The 23,018-nt window shown below is 41.9% G+C and overlaps 1 protein-coding gene and 1 pseudogene across 1 annotated transcript in view; one reads left to right on the plus strand and one right to left on the minus strand.

Annotated features, from left to right (window-relative positions):
- Nucleotides 1–8,349: 8,349 nt before the first annotated feature.
- The window catches only part of MND1 (meiotic nuclear divisions 1), a 162,688-nt gene continuing 148,019 nt past the window's right edge, over nt 8,350–23,018 (plus strand). The window contains exons 1-3 of the mRNA XM_060147813.1: nt 8,350–8,464; nt 17,563–17,747; nt 22,456–22,693. Coding sequence (XP_060003796.1) covers nt 8,462–8,464; nt 17,563–17,747; nt 22,456–22,693 — 426 coding nt within the window. The 5' untranslated portion in view covers nt 8,350–8,461. The remainder of the gene's footprint in view (nt 8,465–17,562; nt 17,748–22,455; nt 22,694–23,018) is intronic.
- On the minus strand, nt 14,826–14,924 carry LOC132520170 (U6 spliceosomal RNA; annotated as a pseudogene).

Consider the following 23,018-nt stretch of genomic DNA (forward strand, 5'->3'; position numbering starts at 1 on the left):
GGCACTGACTTGAATTTAATTGTCCAAATGAAAAGTGTAATCACGAAACTGATGAAGGGAAAAACAACGCTGGGTCCTGTTGTGCTCATCAGTGTGGGCATCGGTATAACTAGGGATCCAGAGTTAGGACTGGGAGGTTATCTTCCAGGAATACTCACGGCAGTCAGCTTAAAATTAGCCAGGGCAGGGCTTCCCTGGTGGTGCAGTGGTTGAGAGTCCGCCTGCCGATGCAGGGGACACGGGTTCGTGCCCCAGTCCGGGAAGATCCCACATGCCGCGGAGTGGCTGGGCCCGTGAGCCATGGCCGCTGAGGCTGCGCGTCCGGAGCCTGTGCTCCGCAGTGGGAGAGGCCACAACAGTGAGAGGCCCGCGTACCGCAAAAAAAAAAAAAAAAGCCAGGCCAAAAGAAGGCAAAACTAAAGAGCACTTAGTTTGCTTGCTTTTACTTGTTATTTTTGTCATAGTCAGACCAAGACAAAGAATAAGGGAGAGGAAGCATGCTGCTGGGGTGTCTGATGTATATCGAATGGTAGAGCCTTGTGTTTTGCTTGCGTCTTCTGTGCATAGGACATCTTGAAGCTGAGAAGGGGCTTCGGGGGGCTAATAAGAAGGAACTCGGACCAGGAGAGGCCAGCAGCACAGCTGTGGGTTCAAGCTGCCAATCAGACTCACAAGACACAAAGAGGCTTTAATTTAAGAATATGGTTAGTAAGCACTGGCAAAGGAGGCAAAGCAGGAGATACAGCACCTTCATCTCATCGGGAGGCCCAGAAGCTTCTTTGCCCCTCACCCACTTGGGGTATGTACCAGGGATGAGAGCCAAGGTGTGTAGCACTCACCTTTACACACACAAGTCATAGTCCCTTTATCCCACTAACCTTTTATGCCATCCTAGTTTTGCAGCCACCTCACAGCTCCACTAATGCACACCAGAAACAAGGCAGATGTAACATTCTCCATTTATCTCAACTCTATTTTTGAGAGAACAGTGCTGTGGGAAAGCCAGGTCATTTTCAGGTGGGCCTGTGTCAGCCCAGGCCTCATGTTAGCCTTTTACCCACAGTAGGCGTTATGGGTTGAATTACGTCCCTCAAAAAGATATGTTAAAGTCCCAAACCCCAGTACCTATGAATGTGACCTTTTTTGGAAATAGGGTCTTTGCAGATATAATCAAGAAGAGGTCGCACTCTATAAGGGTGGGCCGTAATCCAATTTGACAGGCGTCCTTATAAGAAGAAAAAACAGAGATACAGGGACGGGAGCTCCATGTGAAGACATAGATATGTACAGGGAGAAGATAGCCATGTAACAGCAAAAGTAGATTGGAGTGATGTGCCTGCAAGCCAAGGAGTGCCTGGGGCCATCAGATACTGAAAGAGACAGGAAGGATCCTCACCTAGAGTCTTTGGAGGGAACTTAACCCTGCTGATACCTTGATTTTTATACTTCTAGCCTCCAGAAGTGTGAGAAAATAAATTTCTGCTGTTATAAGTCATGCCAGTCTGTGGTATTTTGTTACAGCAGGCCTAAGAAACAAATACAGTAGGTAAAAATAGAAAATTCAGTTGCCCTAAATAAATGTTAAATCCCCTGTCTTCAGTAAATGACATTCTAGGTTTTTTTAAATAATACATAGCCATGATTGCCCAATCACAGATCCTGAGTTTTATGAGATCTTAGGGAAAAGGTGAGTTTCTTAAAGACTGGAGGTGGGCAAATATACTTTTTATTTACAAAGATCAAACCCACAAATTGTAAGCTAAGGAGCTCTATCAAGTGTAATTTTATAGGGGAGTGTTAATGGGATGGTTTACAAGCATGTAGAAAAGAAAGCATCCTATGTTCCATATGAACAAATTATACCAGACCAATTTGGAGTTCCTTTTTTTTAAAATTAATTAATTTATTTTTTATATTTACTTTTGGCTGTGTTGGGTCTTCGTTTCTGTGCGAGGGCTTTCTCCAGTTGCGGAGAGCGGGAGCCACTCTTCATCGCGGTGCGCGGGCCTCTCACTGTCGTGGTCTCTCCCGTTGCGAAGCGCAGGCTCCAGACACGCAGGCTCAGTAGTTGTGGCTCACGGGCCTAGTTGCTCCGCGGCATGTGGGATCCTCCCAGACCAGGGCTTGAACCTGTGTCCCCTGCATTGGCAGGCAGATTCTCAACCACTGCGCCACTAGGGAAGCCCCTAGGCATGAATTTTAATTATCTGTTCAATATGATTCAACATGACAAAAGTGCCAAGAAAGGTAAAATGAACTCAGAGGTCATAATAAAAGGATACGGCCTAGATCAAGGAAAATGATGGGTCTCCCTCTCTTCTGTGCTGGGCAGACCCTGCCTGGATTATGTCATCAGTATTAAGCAGCACCCCCTAGAAATGCACAGGCATCTGGAGGGGATGCTAAGATACTGGACAGGGAATCAGGGTGCTTGATCTGGGTCACCATTACTGCAAACACTCTGCCTGTCTGGGAAGGCCTGTCCTGACACCTGAGGCCCAGTCAACTTGCCTGTGGCTTGGACGCAGAAAACTCTGTCCCCAGGAGTGATTTTGAGAGGTTCTGCTCATGTCTTATTTATTTTTGTGTCATCGGTGCCTAGTATACCACCTGGTACATAATTATTTGTGAAATATATAACATTAAATGGTAATCCCCACCCCCTCCCCCAAATTGCATGGTAATCCCAAGACCAGTTCTCGTGTGAGTTCCTGGGCTGTAACTGGGTGAGCTGACTCTATTTCTATCCGCAGGATCCCTCTAGGTTAAGGCCAACTTGGACCATGTCTCTTCTTAAGGACATTTTTAAAGGGAAGATCCATTCTGCTTCATCACCATTATTTTCAAACAGTCCTGTTTGGTCTAGGACCTCCCCATGGCCACTAAAGAATGGCCCCTAACCCCCAATGTTGGGGGAGGGTCTCTGCAGCCTCTACCAATAGAGAAGAAGGAGCCTCTTGGGGTCCCAGCCAAACCACTCTCTCAAACTGGTTGCAAAGAGTCTGGACTGGCTGGAAGAGCCTGGTTCTGAGGGGTCCCACGTGGGGTGCTGACCTGTGAAATCCATCCTAACAATATCTCTTCTCCACTCACTCAAGCCTGAACTGAAGGCAGGAAATAAGTTTTCCTTACCATCTTCTTTCAGAAGACCATTTGGCAACAATTTTCATAAAAGCTTTTGCAAGCAAAGATTAAAAAAAAAAGAAAAAAACTAAATGATAATTGCATTGGGCAGACTTTATAGGCTCCTGATTTCAGGCTGCCTCCCCCTAGTTGACTGTATTTCTCTCTCACTGAAACACATCACCTCTCTAATCAGCTGGCTTTGTTCCACTGCGGAATTGCCTGATAACTGTCTCAGCTTTTGCCCATCCTTCAGGGGCATTGTGCACACTGAAAGCGGAACTATGCCAGTCACAAAGTCTGAACTCTAATTCACCTCTACTGCTTAATGGCTACTCCACTCTGGGCTGGTCCTGTAAACTTTCTGAACTTCAGTTTCCACTAAAACAATAATAAGTCTGCTCTTGTTACCAAGTCCAAGCTTGTTCTGCTGGCCGCATGACAGGCCAGTAAATAGAGACGAGTTGTTGAGGCAAGGAATAGTGACTTTGGAAAGACAGCAGACCAAGAAGATGGTGGACTAGTGTGCCAAAGAACCATCTTCCCCGAGTTAGAATTCAGTCTTCTTTTTTTTTTTTTTTATTTTTATTTATTTATTTATTTTTTTTTCAGTCTTCTTTTATACTAAAAGGGGACGGGGTGTGCTTGGTTGCAGCAAACCTCTTGATGCCAGAATCCTTTGTTCTTGCAGCTGTCCACGTAGATCCAGTCACCATGTTCCTATAAACCTCCAACAAGATATTATGCTCTGTTCTGCAACTTTTTGTCTCTATATGAAAAGTGTTATACCTTTAGAGGTCAGAGCCTTTAGAATACACTATCCGGCATACTTCAGGCTATAGGCAACATTCTTAACTTGTAGCAAAATCAATAGAATACAGAGGTTAAAGTAAAAGAAAAAAGAGCTAATGTGGAGTCAGATTTGTTCTTCCCTGTTACACTCGGTCTCTGCGTTTGCTTTGCTTTATATTATGAAGGTGCTTTCTAAATTCTAAACCAGCAATCAGATATGAAGATTTGCCTTTCCCTAATGGTCTCTGATCCAACTATTTTCTAATTCTGAGATGAGCGTTTACCTTTACATCATGTTATGTCACTCATCCATTTGTATCAATAGAAGGACGTCCATCATTCTGCATCTACTTATTGGGCACCTATTATGTGACAGGCACTGCATAGGGGCTGGGGAGTTAGAGGTAAAAGATGGAGCTGTCAGTAATTTTCAGCAAAGAATGCTATGGAGCACATGGGGTTGATACCCAGTCCAGACGGGGGTGGGAGGGTCTGGGATTGGAGGAGTCGCAGAGAATCCTCCCTAGAGTGCGGGTGTCTTTGCTGAGTTCTGGAGGATTTGAAGGAGGTAACTAGGTGAAGGAGTCAGGAGAGGACAAGCATTCCTCTCAGAACAAGTGGTGTGTGAACCTAGAGAATAGTGTTTCTCAAAGGGGGTGCTATCAGCAATTTGAGGGGACAAAGGTACTTGTATGAGACCCTCCCATGCATTGGAGGATGGCAGGCATCCCTGCCCTCAGGCATGATATCACAGTACCTCCCCACCCCCCCACCCCCAAACACACAATCAATATGACAGTCAAAAATGCTCCTTCCCATTTACAAATGCATACCTCACCACTCCATCAGGGAGACTGGTGCCCTTCCCTGGTTGAGAACCACTGCTAAAAAATGAACAGTGGCATGACTTAGGAACCAGAGGATGATTGGGGAAGAAAAAAATGAGGAAAGCAGAGGCCAGATCATAAGTGGCCTTATATGCCATCCTAAGGAGTTTACTTTCTAGGGGAAACGTCCTTGATTAGGGATAGATAGATGGTATATTAAAGGGCTTTGAATTGAACCTGGCACATAATACATGGTCAATAAATTTCAGAGCTCTATATCTCTCAGGATCCTGCCAAACCCACTTCAGTTAGCACCTGTCCTGTTCTTATGCACACGCAGTGTCTGTACACTTCCCGAGTGTACATCTCAGTCAAACTGGCTGATGACGGTTAGCTCTCTAATGTCCATTCAACTGAAGGGAAACCCTGGGGAGGGGCAAGATGGCTCCAAGAAGTCAGTAAGGTGTGTAGCAGACTCAATCCCAAGGGTCTTGGGCTCTTCTCTGCTCTTATGGCCTCACACTCTGGCTGCATAAGGTCCCAATACAAGCAGACTACAACTCAGGAAGCAACTGAGCCCTTCTATACCAACAGCCATGGCCATCAGTCAAGGCATCTACCACTCGCAGTTGCAATTGCCTGATTACTAATCCATCTCCCACACTATAGACTATGACCTTCCTGAGGGCTGAGAAACCAGTCTATTCTCTGTATCCTCAGTGCCTACTCAGTGCCTGGCACATGCTGGACGTTCAGTAAGTGTTCATTGGAATGAATGACTGAGAGTGTAAGTGAACCTTCTCTGACTACAAGCCCAGCAACAAGACCAAGGATTTCTCCCACTTCTCTACCATCTTGTGAGAACAGAGACTCAGTCCAGTTGTATGCCCCAGAGTTTGGGTTGAGTGGAAGAAGAGAAGAAGAGAGGTCAGGGGAGAGGAAGGTCACAGGGGAGGATCCACTTTTGAAGAATTTGGCTACTGGATTCATTGTGGTCAGTAAATTTCATCAGAAAACACACATGAGAAGAAGAGGGGACTCCTGTCTTGGCAAGTCAGGGACCATTGTGATGGCCTGTCTTAGGAAGAGGACATTGTAACGTGCAGTGGGGTTTGCCTGTCTGTAGTTTCCAAAGTTGGTTCTAATTAAATTGTGACTTTCTAGAACAGAACACATGTCCACACAAACACAATAGCAGCATTATTAATAATAGCCAAAAAGTGGAAACAACCCAAATGTCCATCAACTGACAGATGGATAAACAAAATGTGCTATATCTATACAATGGAATATTTCTCAATCAAATAAAGGAATGAAGAACTGACACATGCTACAATGTGGATGCACCTTGAAAATGTCACACTAAGTGGAATAGGCCAGATGCCTAGGACCACATATTCTATGATCCCATTCATGTTACAGGCCAGAATAGGGAAATCTATAGAGATAGATAGTGGTTGTTTAGGACTGTGGGGTATGGGAAGGTAGGGAGTGATAGCTAAAGGGTACAGCTTTTTTTTTTTTAATTGAAGTATAGTTGATTAACAATGTTGTGTTAGTTTCTGGTGTACAGCAAAGTGATTCAATTATATTCTTTTTCAGTTTTTTTCCATTGTATTTATTACAAGATAATGAATATAGTTCCTGTACTATACAGTAGGACCTTGTTGTTTACCTATTTTATATATGAAAGTTTGTATCTACTAATCTCAAACTCCTAATTTATCCCTCCCCCTGCCTTTTCCCTTTGATAACCATAAGTTTGTTTTCTATGTTTGTGAGTCTCTTTCTGTTTTGTAAATAAGTTCATTTGTATCATTTTTTTTAGATTCCACATATAAGTGGTATCATATGATATTTGTCTTTCTCACTTCACTTAATATGATAATCTCTAGGTCCATCCATGTTGCTGCAAATGGCATTATTTCATTCTTTTTTATGGCTGAGTAATATTCCATTATATATATATGTACCACATCTTCTTTATCCATTCCTCTGTCGATGGACATTTAGGTTGCTTCTATGTCTTGGCTATTGTGAATAGTGCTGAAATGAACATTGGGGTGCACGTATCTTTTCGAATTAGAGTTTTCTCCAGATATATGCTCAGGAGAGGGATTCCTGGATCATATGGTAGCTCTATTTTTAGTTTTTTAAGGAACCTCCATACTGTTCTCCATAGTGACTTACACCAATTTACATTCCCACCAGCAGTGTAGGAGGGTTCCTTTTTCTCTGCTCCGTCTCCAGCATTTATTATTTGTGACTTTTTAATGTTGGAAATTGTACACTTTAAGTGGATGAATTGTACAGCATGTGACTTATATTTAATAAAGCTGTTAAAAACAAAACAAACTTCTAACGCAGGGTGTTAACCTGAGCTTTTGAGAACTATGTACCACCCGGAATAGCATGCCAGAATTGGCACGTCTGCATTTTCCCGAGTTTGTGAAGTTGACTGAATTCTCTGTGACCCCCCTCCCCTCTGCAGAGCTGAGTGCCCCTTCACAGGGCTCACTGCAATGCCTGACTACATGGAAAGAATGTGATGAATATTAATGTCATCAAATATGCAAATTCGGTCTTAATTATTTAAAGAAAATGATTAGTGTCTACTTTTAAGCTAGTAACTAACCAAGGAATAGAATGCAATAGGTTTCCCTACCTCCATTGCTGTAGAAAAGGGAATGACTATGACTTCCATTCTGATATGTAAGATTTTTTAATTCTAAAGTTTTATTTGTAATATTCTTTCTGGTCAGTTTTATGTTATTCAAAACTTTTCAAAATCAGTTGAATGACCTTATAGGGGTTATGTCAATATGTCAAGTTTGACAAGGTTCTCAACCTTTAAACTGAAAACTTTTGCATCATCAGAAAAACAAAAGGTTCTGTTCACCCCTTGAATCAAGTAAATGTTGATTTATATGATTTTTCTGTAAATGACTAGAACCACAAAAAGCAGAGAAATGTCATTTGCATTATCTGACTTTGAGGAACTGTATTTTATAGACCCTTTTCTGGGTAAACATCAAGAGTAGTAGAGGCTTGTTGAACTGGGCTGTTTTGCATTTTTAAAATTTGCATTGGTGTTTCAAGCTACTTTAAAAGTCTAAGGAAATAGCTTTTTTTTTTCCTTACTAAAGAAAGTGAGTGTGTGCTCACACTCACCCAAAACACTCCTCTAAATTTGAAATTTTCGTACTGAGGTCCCGTGTGCCTAGTTTTCTTTCTGGGATCTGGGATCCCACTGCATCCCCTTTTGCTTACTTAACAGCACACCCTCTTTACGATTTGTAACCCAGCGCCTGTCCCGGCTGCGTGGCGCGGGAGATGCAGCCACATGCTGGTGATGGACCCCAGCGGCCCAGCACCAGAACGTGGAAACAGCTGACTGCTGACTCAGAGGGGAAAGCAAGCCACCCACGAATCTCATTGCAGCTAGCTGCTGCATCCCTATCCCATAATCCCTTGCTTGGTCTGCTGCAGTCTTTTCAACAGACGCTGAGTGAGAAAAAGATGTCCTGTAAGATAAAGATTGATTGGTTTGAATACCGAAAGGGGTCTCCTACTTGTTAATGACCCAGAAACATTCCTGCCGACTTTCCTGAGCCTCCTCTTATTTCCTCCATTTTTCTCTTCCTCTCCTCTGTTCATGAGCTGGCACATCACTCCATAGAGCAGAAGATATGCTGGGCTTCTGATGATGGCTGCACTGCATGGTAGGGAATTTTAACCAGTCTCTTTGCATGGTGTTTCCAAACTTGAGATGTTAGCAGAAATGTGCATTGATCTTGTGGATTGTCGCGGGCTGCAGCGCCAGGCCGGGGAGGATTGAATTCTTTGCCTCGTTAATTAGTCTGTCTGCAGAAATGGGTAGGTCCTAAATGTTCGGATTGCTTAGTCTTACGCCAGGTGAATAACTAATTTCTTCTGTTGTCTCCGTTCTGGCTCCCCGAGACCCCCACCCCTTCTCTCTCATGGTGATGCTGTATGCTCTGTAACTATAAGATAGAGGGAGACCCCCACTCTGCTTAAACAAAAGCATCAAATTAACAAGAATAGGGAGAAAGTCATGCAGGATTTTTCTTATCACTTTTCTAATGTGATCTGACTAGATCTTTATTTTTACTAGTCTTTATTTTAATGTGTATGTCGGCCTATTTTAAATATAAGATTTGTTTTCCCCGTGCATCTCTCTGCTGGGTACAAAGATGGGGATGAAGTGTTTAATTTGCAGGATTCCTTCCTTGGTACCCCAGGGTGGAGGAGGCTGTGATTCGACCCTTCCCCCACTGTGTCCTCTGTTAGAGAACCCTGGGGTTGAGTGCCACAGTTCCCAGTTACCATTGGAAACCCATTCATTCATAATGCATGCCTCGACCCTCTGAATCCTGAATGCCATTGATAATCAGAAAATATGCAGGAGATCATTTGGGGTCTTTTCTGACATTTTTTTCCCTGCCTTTGAAATAGGCTCAAATCTGGGTGGAGTTCAATGGTAGCATTACACAGAAGGGAGATAAAAAAGAAAAAAAAAAAACTTGGGTTGGACCTTAGGTTTGCTTCCTGAAACAGTGGGTCTCATTTTGTATCATCTTTGCAGAAACAATGATGCCCCACCCTGTCGTTATTCCTTATTTGGTGGGGGCGGGGGGCGGGATAGGAGAGCAAGTAGGAAGGCTATTTATTTTAAACTAAAAATTGAATGTTAATCCGTAGATTTCTGAACATCAAGGTAAAATGATATTTCTGCCTTAAACGATGGTTTCAGTGTCACAGCTTTAAGGAACAGATCTCAATTCAGAATGAGGCATTTTAAAAATTATTAGTTCGGTTCTTTGGCTTAGATCATTTTACAGTAGTTTTACTCCTCGTGAATAAATTGTTAGAGGTTTTTTGTTCTTGCTTTTATTTTAATTCGAATATGTAAGGAGAGCCATTTGTTTGCCCAGTTGCTTGAATTGATCTCTTAGGTATTAGGATTCACTCCTGCCTACTGTGAACCTATTTTCTGGTGTCTTTCAGTATTTTTGGGCAGATGCTTCAGCAGCATCTTTCCCAAGCCACTGTAGTGTTAAATAATGCACGCCCCACCCGAGCGAGCACACAATGAGAAGTTTCCTGTGTGCTGTGGTACAAGAAAGCAGCTTTCTGTTGCAGAGATGAGAACAGTGGCCTTTCCTAAACCTCTAAGTATTTCTTTCCAATTTTCTCCTAGAAAGACACAAGGGATTGGCGTCGGAAAGGTTAAAACACGGCTGAAGTAAAAATGTTCTCTGATAGAATGTGCTGTTTCAAGAAATAGGAATGTAGCGTATATATAACCCACACATTTTAAAAATGGAGAATAAAATCTATACATATTTTCACCATAGTTAATATTATAATCCTGAGATGATTTAATTGTTTTATTTATATGATAACGAAAGCTGAGTGGATTTTGTTGCTTGTGAAATGAAGTAAAAAATACTCATTCTTTGTCTTACTCAGAAATAAAAATGTCCTTCACTTGGATGCCATTAGACATTAATTTCTCCAAACTCATGACTTTCTTTTATCTATCCTTAAGTAGAAAAAAAATCCTAAATATGTGGCAATTTTAAAAAATTTAACCGAGCTTAATTTTTGACTCCCAGGTGCCTTTTTTCATTATCTCTCAGATAAAACTAAGATTTTAACCAAACATTTGTGTGTATTATTGATATGTATAGAAGAGAAGTACTTTCAAACTTTAAAAAAAACTGCTACCAAATTATTTACTGTCAGGTTTTTTCTTTTAAAAAAAGTGACTGAATTACTTCTAATTGTGGCAAAATTCTCATTTGCACACACCTGTAATTGCTTTTTTTTTAAAAAAATCTCTGATGCCATCTGTGCCCCTTCATTACTTATGTAAGAATTTTAGTGTAGATTTTATAGAATATGCTCTATAATGAGCTTGGCTCTTAGGGTTCTTTGAATATTATTATTATGCAGATTGTTTGAATTTAACTGATCAGGTTTTCTTCTAGAATTTGAAGATTTAGATTAGACCAAATACTGAAGAAAAAGAAGCCCAATATAATTATTCAAATAGCATCATTGGAGGAGCCATTCATTCCTGCCTTTTGCATGTTAGTCTGTCAACCTTTTCCTAATTTGCCCTCTTCTGCCTTCTTATTCTCAGTAGCTTCCATTCCTCTGTTAAGTGCTTTTTATTATTATTCTTGAAAACTTAATAGTTTAAGTAAACATTTATTTTAATAAACAACAGATTTAAATAATATGCTTCCATCCACCAGGGCAAAAAGAGGGGGTTGCTGTTTTTGTAGGACTGTGTCTTTTGAAGTTCTGATGTAGAACGCATTTCTCTTCCCCCTTCTTACTAACCTCACCCAACTCCCAGAGCTTAGGGCCCTGGCTGCCCTCTGCCTTTCCCAGAATATTCAGCCTCTTTGTGTAGTCCCCAAGGAAAGCAAGGGAAGAGACTTGGCAAGGTGATGAATGTGGGGAGAGGAGACCCCACTCACCCTGACTGCCCCAGGGCACTGTAAAATGAAGGTCAATTAGCCTGACCACTTAACACTTTATCACACAGGGCCAGCCTTCTGGAACTTAGAAAACCCAAAGTAGATCTTTCTTTTTTTTTTTATCTTTGGCTACGCTGGGTCTTCATCGCTGCTCGTGGCTTTCTCTAGTTGCAGAGAGCGGGGGCCACTCTTCGTTGTGGTGCGTGGGCTTCTCATTGTGGTGGCTTCTCTTGTTGTGCAGCACAGGCTCTAGGTGCACGGGCTTCAGTAGTTGTGGCACGTGGGCTCAGTAGTTGTGGCTCACGGGCTCTAGAGCGCAGGCTCAGTAGTTGTGGCTCACGGGCTTAGTTGCTCCGTGGCATGTGGGAATCTTCGCAGACCAGGGCTCGAACCCATGTCCCCTGCATTGGCAGGTGGATTCTTAACAACTGCCCCACCAGGAAAGTCCTGAAAACCCAAAGCAAATCTTAAGAACTGACTACAAAAGGTGAGGACTTTTATGAAGAAGGTAATTACAAACAGTTATCTCTACTAAGGAAAGAGGTAGGGGAAACAGGCATAAATATTATAAAGACAAGTTGGGGCATGGCTTAAAAATCAACTTCCATATGGTAAATCCCAGCAATCTAGGGAAGCTGTCATACATCTGACCCTGGAGAGAAGGAGAGCCCTTGGAGAGCTTGGGCACATCCTTCCCTGGAGACAGAAGTTAAAGTGGACGGCCTCCTCAGGTCCCCCTCTTCACCCCCCACACACTCACACACCTACTGTCAAGAAAGATATTGCATCTGGCTTTTCTAATTTACAAAATGGCCCATTTGGGATAGAGGCTTGACTTAACTGCAAATAGGTCACCCTGTTTTAATTTCACTGAAGATCGTCCTCTTTTCTTTCCTCTGGTTGAGTCCTCAGTAACGCTGCCGATCCCATTGAAGGTGAATAATAGTATGCTCATAAAGTTGAAAAATTCAAAATACTTTGTTTTTAAAATTGTGTTTTAATCTGTGCCTTGAGCTCTAGGTACCACCTGCTCTGGCAGGGAAAAGGTAGCATACTGGGAGTTATAGATAATCCTAGTGGTTGAAGGTCTACTTTCTATAAATGTAAAAGAAGATTTTTAACTTCTTGGGAAACTGATTTTAGCATGGCCGCACCACTGTCGTTGACCCAACCACAATAAAAAAGGTAAATATATTCATAAATAAATTCAGCTAAGTGGCAACAAAGAGAAGCCATAATCCAGGAATGCCATAAAATTAAACAATAGAAATGGAATCTAGTGCCTTTAAGATGATTTATAATCAAATATGCTCCTTCTTGCCCACAAATCACATGTTAAAATTTGATTTTCCTAAGGATTCTTGACCTGTTTCCCAAACATGTTTTCTAGCCCAGCCAGACAAGCTTTCACAAACTCCCTCTCCTTCTCCAGAAGATGCTTCAGTCTGTCTTTTCTCTTCCAACCTCTTTTCCTCCTCTTCCTCACTTTAGTGTCAGAAATAAAGGGTTTGGAAAGTTTTCTGATCTCAGTGGTGTAATTTGGAATGGGAAATACGGTTTCAACTTTGGAATGTGGACGCGGGCATTTTTCTGTCATTTCATCTCCTCCTATCAAATTCTTCTTTTCCATTTGGTTGTAATTTCCACCAAGTTGTAGATTTGAGAAAGCGAGCCGGGCAAAATACCAAGAGATGACGTGAGGAAAAAAAATGCTGGGACAGGGTTTTTCTATGCCCAAGGATTTTGTTTTGTGATGGTTGCATTGTTTTTACCCACACAAGCTGTGTTTAGTTGGCAAATCTCCACTAATAAAGAACTTATATGTCAACCTCCTTAGACTTTTTTATTTCCATGCATATGTGTCTTCAATAGTTCTCAATTTCTTTTCCTGCATTTGTGAGTGTGTTGAAATACGTCACTAAATATTTACCCTCTGGATCACGGATTATGTTGCTAAGCATTAGACTATCGCTTAGGGAGGCAGGTAATGTCTGACGTCAAGTGAAAATGTTCACATGAGATCAGCAAGTGCTGCTCTTTTCTGCTACTGGGACCGAGTCTGTTCCCATGTTATACCTCATTTGTTCAGTCCATTTGAAAAAAAAAATGTGTCTACTATGTACCAGGCATAGTTCTAGGTGCTGAGACTTCTGCAGAGCAATCAGATAAAAATCCCTGCCCTCATGAATTTTACATCCTGGTGGGCGGAGGGGAGACAATATGCAAAATAAATACGTTGCACACTGAATTGGAGAGAGACCAGTGCTATGGAGAGAAACAGAGCGGTGATGGGGGTGGTAGCAAGTGCTAGGAGATAGGGGCAAGTTTCAGTTAGAAACAGAATGGTCAGATGAGAATGGTCAGGTGATGTTAAGCAAAGAGCTGGAGAGGAGAGTGAACCCCTCTGTAAGCAGCATTGTTGGTTTTCCGCCGACAAGGAACCTCAGCTGGTCTCCCCACACAAGAGCTCTCATAGCTGGTTCATGTCAATATTACACTAATGTTGGCTATTTGTGTAGTTTTAAAATGGCTCTTCCTGCCTTCGCTTCTGTATCATTTCCTTTCTATTGGCCTTTTGTCAACGTGTCTGGTACTAGTTCCTGCATCCGAAAGCATTTTGGCTCCTTCAGAGACAAAGTCCGGCCAGGTGTGTTTTCATGTGTTTCTCTCTAGGAATTAGTTTTGCAGATCTCCAGAAGAGCAGTTCTATATTCTGATCTCTATCATCATACACTTATTTCTGCTGGTTATGTGAGTAAGAAGGATCTTTGACAGTTCAGAAACCAAGATGGGGAAAGGAGAACAGCCAAGAGTATAGATAAATATTTACAGCTTTTCTAATCAAAGGAGACCAGAAACTGTGGTGTGCCCAAACACTGTGATGAAAAGCTGTCGGATATTTCGTGTACATTCCTTGTGGCATATTCCGTTGGATAGAAGGCTTCCCACAGTGCTTCTGAGCATGCCCCGTGCCTCTATTTTCCCTTCAGGAGTAGTCAAATTCCTTTCTACTGTGGGTGTCCAGTTATATTCAGGGAACCATCCTTATCCTGGCAAAATCTTGGTTTGGGGCTCTTTGGGGGTTGGAAACCTTTTGTGTTGATTCTGGGAGTCCTGAAATCCAGATGTCTTCAACAGGTCACTTGTGAAAGGTTGTAATATTGTCATAATTTTAAATTACTGCTAATGAGTAAATTTAATTTACCATATAAATTAACAATACTAACAAAGACTTACTCTCACCCACTACAATAATTATCATGAAATTAGAGTGAAAATTAGAATGAAATGTCTTTTATTTCCACTTTGGAGAATAAAAATGTCAGCTCAGGAAATTTCATTTAGTCAACATATATCATTTGATTAAAACAAATGTTTTTTCCTTGCCAAAAATCCAAAATTCAAGGTTAAAAAAAAAAGTAAAATCCAATATGATGTTTTCTCCCTGCTTGTTTCAATACTCCACATGACTGATTATTTTGAAGGGTTAAAGGAACATTTTCAAAAGCTATTCAAAATAAAATTCTTTTTAACTGATTTTAACTGAAAAGTTTAATATGATTTTTTTTTTAAAAATATGGAACGCTTCACAAATTGATGTGTCATCCTTGCTCAGGGACCAAACCAATCCTCTGTATCGTTCCAGTATTAGTGCTGCTGAAGTGAGCACTTTACAATTTTTATGTCTCATACACACACACACACATACACACACACACGCACGCACGCGCCAGGAAAGTGTTAAACTTGCTTAAGATTAGGTAACATGAGCTTATCAGATAAGGCAGAAATCTTGAAATCCGAGCTTTCTGATTCACTGATTTTACTGGATGACCTTGGGCAAGTAATTTAAACCCTCAGCTTAGGTTTCCTTATCTTAAAGCCAGACAAATCCATTCCTTCCCTATGCTGATGTCTTAGGGATGCAGTTAAAGAAAAGCAGACAATGTGCCAACATTTTGAGCTCCTGAGAGAAGAGCTGCATTTAATCCAATCAGTGGGTATCATTCTCTACTCTCGTTCTTTAGGAAGACAGTCTATGAGAGTCAGCAGATAATGCTGGCTAATTAGGTATGTCACACCTACGCTGTTTAACTAATGCATGGAGTTCCGATTGAACGTGACACTCTTGTACAGCAGGTGCTTTTGCAAGCTTGATCTGTTTATTAATCGTGCTCTTTAGAGAACTTACCTAGAAGGCACAGAGTTGGAAAAAGGGATGTGTCATGTTTGTAACTATACTCCAATATGTGTAAATAGCAGAATTTTCTGGAGAAAAGTTGACATGCTTTTTTAGAAGTTGGTGATTTGGTGGGGGAGAAAGAAGACCATCATTTATATTTGGAAAAGAGTGTTTTCTTTAGAAAATGTGGAATTGTTGTTTCTGTAAACACAGGTCCCAGGCCAAGTTAAAATGTTATATGTAAACCAAGCTTCCATAGCACAGCTTTCTGAAAACCCAAGGTCAAGGATTGTGGTTGTTTAAGGGGTGAAAATGTCATGGGTTTTGCATTCTGGCAAACTTCCTAACTGAGCCTCGGTTTTAAAAAATCTATAGAATGGGAATAATACTACTTCCTGCCTAGGGTCATATTGAACCTTAACTACTGTTTTTTTGGAAAGAGCATTTCCATTGGGAATTAAGAGGCTGTGGACACCTTGCAAAATATTTAGAAAATTAGGTAGTGAGTTTTAGCTCAGCTTTGGTTCACCCCTTTGGGATACAAGCCAGAAATTCTTTAAGGTGATAAATGGAGCTATGTTTTATGTTGTAGTTTTTCCCTCCCTTATTCTTTCATAAGCCCTCTGCTTTCTCTGTTACCCTCTTCCAATTCTCATTTTCTGGCCTGACGTTTCACATTTTGAAACCTCCTCTGAATTAAGTCACTCACCAGGCCCTCAGACACCCACACGCAAATACCAACAGACATTTCTTAAAATAATAGAGACTACCTCTAGCTTTTGTCCCCATTCCATGGCAAACACATTTTAGTTCTGAAGAAAATACTCTGAACCCCATACAAAGTTGTTAATGAAAAATTCTAATTATTTCATTCCTGGATATTAACAGTATGTAGGGAAGGAAACACTTTTCTTCTATACACTTAAGTTCTGTAACTGAAGCCTGTGAATTAAACTGGCAAAAGACAGATATCAGGAGAAAAAGGTATACACATTTTATTGATATTTCATTTTTGCAAAATAAAATATATATTTTATTAAACTTCATTGATTTACTATTTTAAATTTTACATGCATAGGGACTTCACGGAAAAGAAGAGGCCATTAGACCCAAGACCACAGATTATGGAGAGTTGACTAGACAAAGGAAAAGGGAGTTTGGACTCCAAGGGGCAGTAAATTGTGGGAAGGGGACCAGGATATGTATGGTAGATAAGGGTGGTTTAGTAAGGTTTGTTATGCATACTCCTCTCTGGTGATTAAGAGTCTTCTTCTCTTCCTGGTATGGGAGAGTGGGGCACCTTTACAAATGGGAAATGTGTGTCCTGCTTTTAGGCAGATGGCAGAGGGAGAGGGCTCTTCCTCATCTGCTGCTTCTCAATCACCTTCAGCTCAAAATAATCCTTATATCAAAGTGGCTTATTTGGGAGTGGCATATTTTGACCCCCTTCAAGTATAATAGTTGGGAAAACACATTCTATCCTAGTAAGACTATTCTATTTAATATAGACTATAATAAGACTATATATATATATATATATATATATATATATATTCAGATACAGTCATGGCTGGAGGCATGAACAGGCAGGACTATGTAAGTATTTATCCCTTCAGCTGCCCCCACTTTGAAACCCAGCAAGCTACCTCTCCTTTGTTTCTTGCAGTAATTTAATTTTTAATACAATTTTTAAAGGTTACTTTCCATTTAGTTATTTCAAAATATTGGCTCTATTCCCCATGTTGTACAACACATCCTTGAGCCTGTCTCAACCCCGGTAGTTTGTACCTCTCACTCCCCCACCTCTATAGCCCTCCTGCCCCAACTGGTAACCACTAGTTTGTTCTCTATATCTGTGAGTCTCCCAGCAAGCTACCTCTCTGTACAACATACCTTCTAATTTGTTTTCTTTGCATGCTGAACCTGTGATTACTTTATTGATCTACAAATAGGCCCCTCACTGTACACCCTCTATAGTGATGAGGATTGGTTATAGCCATGTCAAGGTCACAACATGGAATTCTACCTGTATTCATAACACAATGCCTCTAGCGAATAAACCAATGATTGATTTGCATTTGCAGATTATTATATGTTTTTCCGTTTTGGTTTTTCTGTCTGACAGCGGCAGCGTGCAGGGTCAAAGACAGCCGGCCCCCCATGTCAGTGGTCTAGGATGGCAAGTGAAGCCACCAACATCCCAAGTCCTGTGGTGCGCCAGATTGACAAGCAGTTTCTGATTTGCAGTATATGCCTGGAAAGGTACAAGAATCCCAAGGTTCTCCCCTGTCTGCACACTTTCTGCGAGAGGTAAGCCTCCTCTGTGCTCAGAGAAGGGGGTTTCACAGACTGACCTCCTACAACCTGCCAAGGGGTTCTTTCCAGAATTCTACAGTTACCTATGGGAGACAATAAATCTTTTGTCCTTCTGATAGACATCTAGAAACGCAATCATGAGTTGCCAAGAATGTACTTTATTTCAAAGAACTATTATAAGCGGGAGAAAGCAATCCAATAGCTACTGATTTATTTCCACAGGAGATGGAACATTAAATATTTTAAGATTCAAAAAATTTTAAAATTTTCCCATTGTTCTTTGTGAAACAGTTTTTGCCAACCATAGATCCCTCATGGTGGATTTTTGGTGATGGCCAATTAAAAAGCTATCATTTTCAGGACTTTCCTGGCTGTCCATTGGTTAAGACTTGGTCTTCCAATGCAGGGGGTGCCGGTTCGATCCCTGGTTGGGGAGCTAAGATCCCACATGCCTTGTGGCCAAAAAACCAAACATAAAACAGAAGCAATATCGTAACAAATTCAATAAAGACTTTAAAAAATGGTCCACATCAAAAAAATCTTAAAAAAAAAACCCTATCATTTTCTCCCATATAACAAATCAGGTAAAATACCTACATATATGAGGGCTTAGTTGAAAAGAGGGGGCTTTCTTCCACAGGTATTTCAGAAGACACACACTAATGGCATATTTGAACATTATGATGTTTCGGATAAAGAAAAAAAACTATATACATTAAATGATTATAAATTACCTGAATATACAGTTTGCTACATATGAAAACACACTTCTTTTTTTTTGTAAACTAAAATTATTTTTATTATTATTTTTAAAAATTTATTTATTTTTGAAAACACTTCTTTTTAAAAAATTTCTTGAATAGTTTTTTACATTAATCAGTCTTCAAAACATATTTTTACCTTCTCGTTCAACTTACCCCATCAGCAATTAAGCATTAAAAAATGTTATTGGGGGCTTCCCTGGTGGCGCAGTGGTTGAGAGTCCGCCTTGCTGATGCAGGGGACACGGGTTCGTGCCCCGGTCCGGGACGATCCCACATGCCGCGGAGCGGCTGGGCCCGTGAGCCATGGCCTCTGAGCCTGCGCGTCCGGAGCCTGTGCTCTGCAACGGGAGAGGCCACAAGAGTGAGAGGCCCGCGTACTGCAAAAAAAAAAAAAAAAAAAAAAAAATGTTGTTGGTAATTAGTTTATCTGTGGTCTAATTTTAGTATTTCCCTAGTAAGTTTACATATTTTTCTTAAAGACAAATACATTAATTATGTTTTATAGCAGTTTATTAAGTACATTTTCATTTATTAATTAATACATAGTTAAAACTTTTTACCTCCTATCATAGAACAGGAAATTGGTATTTCCGATGACTTCAAATCAATGGTAATTATATTTACCATCCAGTTTAAGGTACATTTGTTATCTCATTGAACGTTCTTTGAGTTGATTTACCTTGGAAGGTCTCAACTGCAGCAGAATAACTACATCTTTGGTGGTGATGGTTGGATGGAGAAGGTGGATTTGTTACTGGTGGTTGTGGTGTTTTGTTTGTTTTCCTTTCTTTGTTTTGGGTTGTTGTGGGGTTGTGTGTGTGTGTGCGTGTGTGTACAGTTTTTTGTTTGTTTTAAGTGGTGGTATATAGGGCACTGATACTTTGTACTTTATTCATAATTTTATACCTTGGCTTAAGTACTTTAAAATTCATATTCCAAAATGGCGAAATGGAGAGCGATTTTTTTCCCCCTCACTCAATGGATGTAGCTAAAGCATGACCACCAGCTTTAACTGTCCATGGGTCCCTGGGCTCACGTGGTAAGGGCATTACTTGAGAGGAAGCAGTCGACATAGCTGGGCACTCTTTATACATGACGCTGAGAGCTAAGCTTGAGCTTAGCAGGGCGGCCCCATTCCCCAGTGTTCAGTGTCTCGTCAGGCTGTTTTTGGCTCCCGTTTCCTTGCTCTTGCAGGTGAGAAGCAGCCCTTCCGTGCTGCCTGGGGTTGGCCTCCTGCCCTCTCAATTAGGTCTAGCCCACGCCACTTCCACTCCCCATCCAGTAGCTACTGCTGGAGATTTTCCGGATCCCACCATGGCAAGTCCCTAGGGAATGCTATGTGTTGAAATTGTTTTAGCATCGTGCACATTGAACTGATTTCCTTTGGAAGGTGCTGGCAACTTTCCCTAAGATGGGAAAATTTGGTTTATGTGGAGACAAAACTTCACAGCTTGTCACGGAGAGAGACCCAGGACCCCTTACCTCCATCTCCTGCTGGGCACAAACACCGGCTGCTCAGTGGACAGCCGCTCTCTTACTCTCATTTGTTCTAAAATGCCATCAGTGGGGCTTGGAGGACACAGACACAGTCCCTGGCCTTATGAAGCTTCCAGCCAAGTGCAGGAGCCAGTTATTAAACACCTACTCACTCAGATTAATGAGATTAAACCAGTGACAAGGGCCATATACCAGAAGTACACAGGCAACCACGTAATAGGGGAATTTGCTCTAATTGGGGAAGGCTTCCCTGCAGAAGTGATGAATAGGCAGAAATCCCAAGGAGGAGGAAAAATTAATTTAGCAAAGGGGAGTGAGCAGAAGAAAAGAATTTTAGGTATGTGCAAAGGTGTAGAGTGAAAGGGAATATAACACTTTGGAAGAACTTAGATAGGCCCAAATGTGCAGCAGATGAGGGGAAAAGACAGAAAATAAATAGGTCCAGATCATATAGGTGGGTAATCCGTATTACCACACATGGATCCTTGTCTTCATTCTAAGAACAGTGGAAGCCATGGAAGGGTTTCATCTTAGATGTGAGGGGGAGGAGATTTAAGTGGTCGGCTTTGCATTTGGAAAAGGTCACTCTGGTTGCAGTATGGAGAAGGGTGAGGGGGCTACAAGGTGGATGGCATTATACCAGGGCCAGGGCGACTGCAGACATCTAAGCAAGGGTGTCTTCATACAGATGAAGAGACCTGGGGAGGCTGGAACCATACTGAGGAATTTCCAGGCTTTGGTGATGGGTTGCATGTGGACAGTGAAGACCAGTATGGGAATTACTGTTTTTAGAATGACTCATACTTCTGGTTTGCTTAGATGAAGGGATGGAGGTACAGTTCACTGATGGGTGGACACAGCGTGCGGGAATATCGTGGGTTTGGTTTTGAACATGTTGAGTTTTAGGACCTGTGAGACCTCTAAGAGGAGATGTCAAGAGAGCAGTTGGTGTACAGTTATGGGGCTCAGAGGAGGTATCCGTGGGAAGAAACATAAATATGAGAGTGTTATGCTTATCGTGCATTATAATACCCCAGGGAAAGAAGAGGGCTTACGATAAGCCTTGATTAACTCCAAACTATATTGACTCAGTAGAAAAGAGAGCAGGCAGAAGGAGAACGAGGTGAGTGTGGTATCGGAAACCAAGGAAAGATAAAGTTTCATAAAAAGGAGGGGTGGGGAGGCAGTGCTCAAGCTTGACGAATGACAGAATCAAAAAATGTGTATTAGATTTAGATGTTGCTAGTGAGTGACCTTAGCAAAAGCTGTTTCATCTCTGGTATTGATTCAGTGCGATCTACTGTGTGGCATAGGGAAGGTCATTTAACCTCCTTGATGTCAGTTTCCCCATCTGCAAAATAAGAGAAATGGGGCGAGATCAGAGGTTTTCAAATTCGTTGGAGAAACTGGGAAACGTTGTAGTGATGTCGAGCTTAGATTCTGGTGCCAAATTGCCTGCGTTTGAGCAACCACTCTGCCTCTGACGGCCTAAGTCCCTTGGGCAAGTAACTTACCCTCTCTCTGCCTGTCTTTCCTCATACATTTAAAAGTGATCACAGGATTACTGGAAGTAAAGTTGACCCCCGAACAACACAGGTTTGAACTGCATGGGTTTACTCATATGCGGATTCTTTTCAGTAGTCAGTACTACAGGATGACAAGATCTGCGGTTGGTTGAATCTGCAGGTGTAGAACCCCGGATGTGGAGGAACTGGGTAACTGGAGGGCTGGCTCTGAGTTATACGGGGATCTTCGGATTTTCCACTGCACCAAGGGTCGGCGCCCCTAACTCGCGCGTTGTGTAAGGGTCAACTGTATCAGCCATACATTTCGCTAATTAAATGAATTAAGTTGATGGCTCTTAAGGAGAGGCTCTTAAGAAGAGATGGTGTTGGTGGGACTCTGGGTGTCCCGTCCCTGTTTCAAACAAACATTTCCACTTCGATGTGTTTTTAACATCTGAAATCTGCTTATGGTTTTGTATGTAAAAAGAGTTTCAGCGCTAACAGAAAAATTGTGACATGTTTCTTCCAATTTGTGTAAAAGTCCACAAATTCGTGAACGCCATACTAGGTATCAGTGCTTCTCAATCTTAAATGTGAATACACATCGCCTGGGAATCTGATTCATCAGGCCTGGAGTGGGTCCTGCGAGTCTGCGTTTCTTCCAAGCTCCCCGTTGAGGCCAGTGATGCGCACCTGTGGACCACACTTTGCCTGTGTGGCAAAGCTCGAGGAAACAGTACCAAAGTCAATGAGATTATCTGATCAGTTGACTGGTGCAATGTGAGGTGACCTATTGACTTCAGAACTAATCTTTTCCTAGTGAAGGAGACCACAACGGAAGTTATGCAAAGTAGCCCTGTAGTCACCGAGACCCTGTCTGGTAGCCCCTGCAGGAGCCCCACTGTGCTGACCGCCCCGCTTCTGTTTCTGCGACAGGTGCCTGCAGAACTACATTCCCGCCCACAGTCTAACCCTCTCCTGCCCCGTGTGCCGCCAGACCTCCATCCTGCCCGAGAAGGGGGTGGCCGCGCTCCAGAACAACTTCTTCATCACAAACCTGATGGACGTGCTGCAGCGAACTCCAGGCAGCAATGCTGAGGAGTCCTCCATCCTGGAGACAGTCACCGCTGTGGCTGCGGGGAAGCCTCTCTCTTGCCCAAACCACGATGGGAATGTAAGTGAGCGGATGGCAGGCACTGCCTGGGCCGAGGGGCTGCTTGACTTGGGGAGGCTTTGGTCAATCAGAGGGTATATACACTGAAACAGAACTCCACCTGGAAAATGAGTGATTGAAAACACTTTTTACCTATCCTCAGACTATTTTGCCTGCTTCCTTTCTCTGACCCAATTTATTTAAATAATAAGATCAGTCTTCATTGTGCCGACTTAGCACAAATTGGTTTCCCCAGGAGAGCAAACCGACAACTGTTTGTAAGCTGGGCATACTTTGACCCACACACATCTGTGTAATAAATTATGGAGAAAGATTTAATAGTAGA

The sequence above is a fragment of the Lagenorhynchus albirostris genome, chromosome 4 (assembly GCF_949774975.1).
Source record: "Lagenorhynchus albirostris chromosome 4, mLagAlb1.1, whole genome shotgun sequence".
In the NCBI taxonomy this organism is placed as follows: domain Eukaryota; kingdom Metazoa; phylum Chordata; class Mammalia; order Artiodactyla; family Delphinidae; genus Lagenorhynchus; species Lagenorhynchus albirostris.